At 36.6% G+C, this 9,735-nt stretch overlaps 1 protein-coding gene across 1 annotated transcript in view; it reads right to left on the reverse strand.

Annotated features, from left to right (window-relative positions):
• The window catches only part of EIF2B3 (eukaryotic translation initiation factor 2B subunit gamma), a 216,440-nt gene extending 207,547 nt beyond the window's left edge, over window positions 1–8,893 (reverse strand). The window contains exons 1-2 of the mRNA XM_007953096.2: window positions 8,746–8,893; window positions 6,799–6,944 (exon numbers count right to left, since the gene is read on the reverse strand). Coding sequence (XP_007951287.1) covers window positions 6,799–6,944; window positions 8,746–8,893 — 294 coding nt within the window. The remainder of the gene's footprint in view (window positions 1–6,798; window positions 6,945–8,745) is intronic.
• Between the last annotated feature and the right edge of the window lie 842 nt (window positions 8,894–9,735).

Below are 9,735 nucleotides of genomic sequence, written 5' to 3' on the forward strand. Positions count from 1 at the left end.
TTCAAACCCACCAGCCACTCCTTGGAAGGAAGACTGGGCAATCTACTTCTGTAGTGATACTGCTTCGGAAACCCAAGGTGGGGTGGGTCGCTATGGCACATAATAACAACTCCTTCTCAAGCCTCTAAGAGTTAAATGACCTCTTTTATATGGGACTTCCAAGATCTCTAGCTCCAGGCTAGAGCAAACAGAACAACATTTCTAAGATTCAGAGAATGGGGTGCAAAGAAGAGTTCTACACCTCCATCCTGAATTTTTTTTTTTAATTTTTTATTGTGATTTGAGTTAAAGTTTACAGAGCAAATTAATCTTCCATACAGCAATTCATATACACTTTGTCTCATGACAGTGACTGCAATTTCCTGCAGTGAAACAGCTCTCCTCCCATTTTCTCCCCATCTTTACCTTTTCCCTGTGTCCTTCCCTCCCATGCACTCCTGCCCCTTCCCCTAGCTGTCTCCCTGACATTTACAGCCTTTCTATTCTCCTGTGACTGATTTCTCCATGGATGGTATTTACCTAGTGTAAATGTTCAGCTCATATGCCTGTCTTTTGTTTGTCTGGAAACTACAGGAGTGGGTTCAATTCCAGACCAGAAGGGCAGCTAGGGGCTATGGTCTCAGGGGTTCCACCAAGCTCTATCAGACCAGCAAACCTGGTCCCTTTTTTTTTGTTGTTATGATTTTGAATTTTGTTCCACAATGTTCTCCCACTCTATCTAGGATCTCCTACATAGATTCCCCCTGAGTGGCTGACAGTGGTAGCCAGGCATCATCTAATTAATTGTCCTGGTCTCACAGTCATATAGGCTGAGGTTTTCTTCCTTCTTCTTTGCTCTGGACCATCCTGAATTTTTAGACAGCAGCTAAAATACCCTCTAGGAAGACTACCTAGCTCCATGGTAAACCTTGTGGAAGGCTGAAGTGGAAGGCCAAGGGGCCCCTTACTGAAAATTACAGAACTTTAACAGAGTAACAGGCATGATCAAAACAGACCTTAATCATAGTGACTGACTTGCTATTTTTCCCTCCCTTATGTTTTCATGGACACTGAGTTCTTTAGGTTTGTTATTTTCAATTATACATTCTTAGAGTTGTTATTTTCCATTATTCCTTTAACACAAAACCCTCTCCCACGACTGGTTTTGGCTGAGTTCCATAGTCCATGAAGCTATACGACCCTGGGAAAAGGGACACTGAGTCGGAGTAGCCATGGAAAAAGGAGAACAAAGATATTCCTGGCAGTCCAGAGGATCTTCGACCCGTTCCCATTTCCCTATATAATCATACTTATTTTGCTCAAGGAGACAGGCATTTTAGAGAAGTAATTCTGTCTGTCTCCTTAGGTATCCATACTCAATAAATCTTTTGCTTTCCCACTTCAACCAGTTGTGATCATTGGGTTTACATGACGGGGGGGCGGGGGGGGGGCGGGAAGGACCTTGTTCTTACAAGAACCTGGCATCTGTCCCTATGAAAGAACAGAATTCTCTTCACTAAAACTACTCCACTGCAATCAAGTGGATTTCAAGTCATAGTGACCCTCTAGGGCAGAGCAGAATGCCCCACAGGGTTTCCAAGGCTGTAAATCTTTACGGAAGCAGACTGCTTGATCTTTCTTGCATGGAGCAGCTGGTGGATTTGAACCACTGACCTTTTGAAAAGTTAGCAGCCAGATGACTTAACCACTGCGCCACCAGAGCTCCTTCTCTTCTCATTACCCTCCTAAAATTCTCCCCTAAAGAAACAAGGAGCTACAAGCCAGAAAGCAACACAATCAACAACTGGAAATTCCTACCCCAATCAGAAGTGCCAAAGCCCATTCCTACTTTGGGGAGAAACAGAGCAAAGCACAAAAGAAGGCCAAAAAGTGAATGGAAATGCCTATAAATGAGAGGAAAAAAAGGCCTATAAACATTATACTAGAGGTCCTGGTGAGGGCAATAAGGCAATATAAAGAAATAACAGACTTAAAGATTAAAAAGAAAGAGTAATACTGTTTTTATTTGCAGGCAACATGATGATGCATATACAAAATTATAAAGAATCTACAATTTAACAAGGTCACAGACAAAGATGAATACACAAAATTCAACTGTAAAAACTGTACAATTATAAATTGATTAATTGTAAAATTATTTTAAAAAATCTATACACAAACACTAAACAATTAGAAAACAGAATAAAAAATGACAGCTATAATAACATTAAAAACATTTACATAAGAATAAATTTACCAGATGTTCAAAATATCTATACTGATAGTATAAAACACTACCAAAAGAAATTTTAAAAAACCTAAATAGATATAACATGTTCAAGAACTGGAAGATTCAATATTAAGACTCAATTCTCCCCAAACTGATTTACAGATTCAATTTAATGCCAGTAAAAATCCAAAGCAGCTTTTTTGTAGAAACTGATCAGCTGATTCTAAAATTTATATGGGAAAAAAATAAAATCTGTATGGAAATCCAAGATCTTGGAATAGTAAAAACAATCTTAAGGAAAAATAACAAACTTGGTAGACTTGTACTACCTGATTTCAAGACTTACTATAAAGTTAAATTAATCAAGATAGCGTGGTACTGGAGTAAGACACACAAATCAATGGAACAAAATAGAGAAGCAAATAGATCATGTATCTATAATCAAGGGATTTTCAATTAAGGATCTATGCAATTCAAAGGAGAAAGGAAAGCCTTTTCGACAAATTATGCTGGAACAACAGGATATGCACACAGAAAAAAAGAGAACTTTTATCCCTACTTCATATTGTATATAAAATTAAATCAAGATGGGTCAAATACATAAAAATAAAAGCTAAAATTACATTTCTAGAAGTAAACATAAAAGAATATCTTCACAAGTTTGAGGTAAGTGGAAGATATCTTAGGACACTTACAAAGCACTAACCAGAAAAGAAAAAATCAATAATTTAGATTTAATTAACATTCAAAGCTTCTGATCATCAAAAGATACTACCAAGAAAGTGAAAAGGCAAGCAGAAAACTTAACAGAAAATATTCACAATGTATGTCTGACAAAAGACTTGCATCTATAATATATAAAAATTCCTACATATCAATAATAAAAAGGCAAACAACATTTTTTAAAAATGTCAAATTTAAAAAATGGTCAATTAAAAAAATGGGCAAATGCCTTGAACAGACACTTCATGAAGATACACAAATGACCAGCAAATGAAAAGGTGATCGATCAGTAGATACATACGTTGATGTTGTTAATTGTTGTTGAGTCAATTCTTACTCACAATGACTCCATGTGTGCAGAGCAGAACTGTTCCAAGGGTTTTCAAGTCTGTGACCTTTCTGAAGCAGATCACCAGGCTTTTCTTCTATGGCTTTTGGTTGGGTTCAAACCACGAAGTAGTTGAGCACTTAACTCTCTGTGCCACTCAGGGACTCCCCACTAGCATTTTTTTTAAAAAGTTTTTAATAATGTTTCATATTTTTGTTGGAAGGTTACACAGCAAGACAGGTTCCCATTCAAAAATTTCTACATATATTGCTCAGTGACATTGGCTATATTCTTCACATTGTGTTAACGTTCTAATTATTTCCATTATAGTTTTTCTGTTCCTAGTAACCTAGTCTCATGGCTCTCAAATCTTCTTATTTATATTTTAAAGTAATTGTTGGTCTCAAATAGATGGTTTTTAAAAAGAGTACACTACTAAAAAACCAAGATAACTCCTAAACTAACTGAAAGATTCAGTAAAGTGGCAGGACACAAAATCAACATACAAAAAAATCCTCACTATCAATAAAGAGATCTCTCAAAAGGAAATAAGGAAAACAACACCATTTACAATCACTACCAAAAGATACTTAGGAATAAATCTTACATGGGACACAAAAGAAAACTACAAAACACTACTTCAAGAAATTATAAGAGATCTACATAAATGGAAGAACATACCATGCTCATGGATAGGAATATTGAACACTGTGAAAATTTCAGTACTACCCACAGCAATCTATACATTCAATGCAATTCCGATCCAGAATCCATTAGCATTCTTTAAAGACATGGAAAAAACAATCACTAATTTTACATGGAGAAAGGAAGAGACCTCGGGTAAGCAAAGCACTACTGAAAAAGAAAAGAACACAGTAGGAGGTCTCACACTGCCCAATCTCAAAACCTATACTGCCATGGTAGTCAAAACAGCCTGGTATTGGTACAACTACAAACACATAGACCAGTCGAAGAGAATTGAGAACTCAGAAATAAATCCATCTATCCATGGAGAGCTGGTCTTTGACAAAAGGCCAAAATCCACTAAGTGAGGAAGAGCCAATCTCTTTAACAAATGGTATTGGCAAAACTGTTTATCCATTTGCAGAAAAATTAAACAGATTCCATCCATACCTCACACCACACATGAAAAGGAACTTAAGATGGATCAAAGACATAAATGTAAAACCCAAAACTATAAACTTCATCAAAAATAAAATAGAGGCAAACCTATTTTATGTGGGTGCATACTTTACCCACATTCCCCATCACCATAAACAGTGACAACTATCTAGAGAATAAATTTCCCTCTTCTCCCTTCACCTCCAGTAACCACCAATGAATGCTGGCCTACGTATATATATGCCTAAGCATGGCTAAAATTTTAAAGATTAACAACATCAAGATGTGAAGCAAATCCAACTCTTATAAATTGTTGATGGAAGTGTAAGATGGTACAACTACTTTGGTAGCTCCTAAGAAAGTAAATTCTACAACCTAGAATATTTTTACAAGAAGATTTGCAGAACAATGTTTATAACAGCTTTATTCATAATAGCCTAAAATGAGAAACAACTCAAATGACCCTTAAAACAATGGTTAAGCAAATTATGGTATATTCAATTCCATAGAATACTATTCAGCAATATACCTAAAATAATATGAATGATTCTGAAAAATATTATGTTGAAGAAACTAGACAAAAAATTGTGATTCCATTTTTATGACGTTCATAAACAAGTAAAATTAATACACAGTAATAGGAATCAGAAGAGTGGTTGACTATATGGTAAGGGACGGACTAGAAAGAGATAAGGAGGAACTTTAAAGGTATAGTGCAATGAATTGCTTAATATGGCCCTTCTGGCCATAGTCCTCCATTTTGTGATACATTGTAAATCCCAGCCTCCATGGCTGCTGAGGGTGGGATATATCTTGAGTTCTGCCTTTCTGAAGGGTGTGACTCAAATCACCACCCTCAGTCTCCTTGAGGGTATATATATATATATGAATGTTCTGGCAAAGTTTCCTGTCTTACTCTGGTTCATACATCTGGCTTGTTATCTCATCTCCTGTTCTTGGAACTTGAGATAGCGGCCAATCATCTGACCTGCCAATTTGGGTTCATCAACCGCTACAACCATGAGACTAAGAAGAATACTCTAGACCAATACCTGACCCATGGATTTGGGACTTGCCAGATTCCACCAGTGCGTGAGCCATTTCCTTGGCAGTCTGTGAGTTCTGTGAAATCTTACAGCAAAACACAGAACTCAGACAGGAGGGAGAGTACTAAGGGGAGGAGGAGGTGTTGATGTTAGAGATGATGGAGTGGTACACCAGTTTAGAAAAGTTAGACATTTGAGATATCTTTAATCTCTACCTCATAGGGACCAGCCTTGTGCTGATCCTAATAAAAGAAATTATTCAACTCTGTAAACTTTCACCTAAATCACAATAAAAATTAAAAAAGAAAAGAAATCATTGAAGAACAAGGGTAATAAAAATATTCCAGATTTTGGTAATGGTAATCTGGGATTACATATTTGTCAAAACTCACAGAACTGTATAGTACTTAAATCTGCATTTTACTATATATAAATTATTCCCCAATAAAGGGGAAAAAAGGCTATGTATATATCTACATTAATTTTTTTTGTTCTGTAGTGAATAGGTAGGTTGAAAATATTAATACATCCGTTTGTAATCAACAGAAATGGCAGGAAGACTGTCCTATAATTCAAGTAAGACAGAACATTATCACAAAAACTGAATTTTTCCAAAGGACATCAATTTTAAAACAACTTATGGTAGCTCTTCAATTAAACTGTCTTAATATAATTAGTTCAGACAATAGTGTTTCTCAGCTTATGGGCCACATGCCACTGGGAAGACTATGGAGTTACCTCAAAGGGTTCTCATATCCATATGTCCTTGCTAGATTCTTAATCAAAGATTAAAAGTTCAAATATTATCACATGAAGATTTGTGGAATTTTTTCAGACTTCCTTTGTGCTTCTTTCCAGTTAATGCCCCACCTACAGAGCCAAATGCTGCTCTGATTTCTATCACCATATATTAATTTTTTTATTCATGAACTTCATATAAATGGTTGTTGTTGTTATGTGCCGTTGAGTCGGACCCAACTCATAGCGACCCCTCCTTGGGTTTCCGAGGCAGTATCACTACGGAAGTAGATTGCCCCATTTTCCTTCCGAGGAGTGGCAGGTGGGTTTGAACCTTAGGCACTATGCTACCAGAGCTCCTTCATATAAATGGACTCTTTTGAAATACATCTCTTTTATAAAGACAGGCTGTTACTCAAAAATACGGGAAACCAGTGACTGTGACAACTGAATGTCTAAATCTTTACTATCAAACCAAAGAGTAGCTGAAGAGTATACTGGCAACAAAACATGTGATGTGAGAATACATGTTTTTTTTTTAAATAGTTTTGTAAACTGTGATGGACTAGAAAAACCTAGATGTTAAGGTTTTATCTTCAATAAAAAATAAAAGCAGAAAACAGGTATTTTACCTTAAGTTTTGGATATATGTGGCGCAGAGAATCTGCAGTTCCCTTGTCAGTCTCATCAGGAATACACACAATATCTGCCTTCATTTTCATCTTGAATTCTGCACATAGAGCCTTTTGGACATCTCTGGTTGTAACCACAATGACTTCTATAGCACAAAAGCAAAAAGAAGAAGAAATGAAAAAGACTCTCATTTATTTAGACAATATTTTCATTATTTCAATTAGATTTGGTCTTCTTCTGGACAAGACGACACTGAGAATTCAGAAACTCAATTTGGTTAATGTTCTCAAGAAATTTAACATGGAGAAATTAGACACAGAAATGATTACCCAAGGAAGACTTCATGGAAGGGATGGCCTATGAAGTAGGCCACAAGGAATTGAAGTCCAAGAAAAATTTCTTTAGGACATACTGTATAGAAAATGTTGAAGTTACAAAGATGAAGTAGACACAGTATCTGCTCACAGGGAAATGAGAGTCTACCATACCACTAATTAAAGTATAAAACAAGCCTTGAGAGGTCCTTAAAGAAAAAGTACAGCATAGACGATAAGGCATTTAATGGAGTTTGAAAGATTTCAAAGAGAAGGTGACATGTTCATAGACTGGAAAGACTGTTTTAAGTTGCTCTGGTGGTACAGTGCCTAAGACATTCGACTGCTAACCAGAAGGTTCAAAGCCACCAACTGCTCTGTGCAAAGAAGACAGAGCAATCTACTTCTGTAAAGATTTGGAAAACCAATGGGGATTGTTATGAGTCAAACTGACTCAAAAGCAGTGGGTTTTCTGTTTTGGTTTGTTTTCAAGAAAGGATATTTTAGGTAGAGTAGATAGAATGAAGGGAATATAACTGCAAATATGGGACTATCTATCAACTAGACCAAGAATCTTTGTGTGGAGAGAGTCAAAGCAGGGCTATGTGAACTTCTCTAATTTTGGACAATGTGAACAGAGTGAACATACTCTTAGCTATTAAACGCCATAATTATATGCTTAGGGGGCACTCCTCAAATTCTGAGTGAGACTCAGTGAAAACGAATTTTTCTTGTAGAGGGTATTAAAAATATCACAAAAATCCACCTTAACTGTGAACTAAAAAAAAAAAGAATGGAAGACACATCCATAAGGAGTTACTAATGGACAGCAGGATATTTTAAAGTGTATGTTAAGGTGTATCCCTCAGCTGTGAGAGTAAGCTCTAAAAAGAAAATCTCTTCCAAAACATATCTCTGAACACCATCATCATAAAGACCACTGTAAAGAAATGTTCATGGGTCTGTCTCAGTGAGGCAATTTTCATAGCCAATAAACACTGGACAAGACTGGGCCCTAGGATCTGGCACTATCTCCACCTGGTATCTGATTTGTTATATCTAACTACAGGACACCTCAAACTCGATGTAGTCAAAGTTCAACTCATTAGCATCCTTCAAAACTGTTTCTTGTTGTATATTCCCTTTCCTAGTTAAAAAGAGTTCTGGTAGTACAATGGTTAAGCACTTGGCTGCCAAATAAAGGTCAGCAGTTAGAACCCACCAGTCACTCCGTGGGAGAAAAATGAGGCAGTCTACTTCCATAAACATTTACAACCTTAGAAACCATATGGGGCAGTTCTACTTTGTCCTACTGGGCCACTGTAAGTCAGAATTGACTGGATGGCAGTGGGTAGGAAGCATGTGGATTACTAATTTGCTCTTTTGATACCCTTAGAGGGTTCATCTTGTATCACTGTAACTAGCTCTATAATAGCAGCACTTAGTGCTATCTTCTCAACTTCTTTCACACAGCAGTACTGTACTCATATTCATAATTTAAAGAGACCTGTTGCCAACCAACTTTAAGTCATAGTCTCCTCTTATTCATCTTCTCTCCCTCATAATGCTAACAAATCACAGAGATCAAACATTCCAAAATTTTTACAATAGCATCTCATTGCCATAGCCCACCTTCAAATCCAACACGTTCAAGCAGGTTCAATGGATACCAAATTAAAGGTTTGTTCCCAACTGGAAGAAGAGGTTTGGGAATGCTGGAAGTCAGGTCTGTCATCCTAGATCCCCCTCCAACTGCCATCACTACTGCTTGAAATTCCATCTTTGCAAACTGTAAGCACAGAGAACAACAATTAACAGAAGAAACGATATAACAAAAATCAAAGAACACACAGTATTAATTCAATTCTATTTAATTACTGATGCCCATGTCAAATGCATCACTTCTAACTCTAGTAAATAAAGAATGAAATGCTCCTTAGCTGCAGTACAAACATCCCCTTTCCATTTTCTTCCTCAACGTTGATACACACACCTTCAGCTACAGCCTGGGGGTAGGGGTAGGGTGTATGAAAAAAAAAAAAAAAATTCTAGCCCTTGCCCTTAAGGTGTTCACAATTAAATAGAGAAGACAAACTTGGTAAATTACAACATATTATCATAAGTGGCATGGGAGAGATATATTCAAGATGCAGTAGACATACAGTGAAGGGAATGCTTACGTCTTCCTAGAAAAGATAGGTAAGATTTTACAAGGAGGTAATGTTTGAGCTGACTTGAAGGAAGAAGAGTTTATCAAGTGGACATCTGATATGTGACTTCTTATTCCTTGAAATTTTTTTTGGGGAAAAAAAAAAAAACCTTCAGACTAGAATTAACAGAAGAGACACAAAAATGTTAGGCTCCTGGAAAATATGAAATAATTTAAGATTCCTTCATTAATTCAGCTATTTGCTCCTGGTGGTGCAATGGTTAAGGGCTTGGCTATTAATTAAAAGGTAAGAAGTTTCAACTACTCTGGGGGAGAAAGATTTGGCAACCTGCTCCTGTAAAATTTACAGCCTAGGAAACCCTATGGAGGAGTTCCTACTCTGTTATATAGGGTTGCTGTGGGTAAGAATCAACTCAATGGCATAAAACAACAGTAACAAATGAAAGATAACA

The sequence above is a fragment of the Orycteropus afer genome, unplaced genomic scaffold (genome assembly GCF_000298275.1).
Source record: "Orycteropus afer afer isolate SDZICR_OR568_19922 unplaced genomic scaffold, OryAfe1.0 scaffold00370, whole genome shotgun sequence".
NCBI lineage: Eukaryota > Metazoa > Chordata > Mammalia > Tubulidentata > Orycteropodidae > Orycteropus > Orycteropus afer.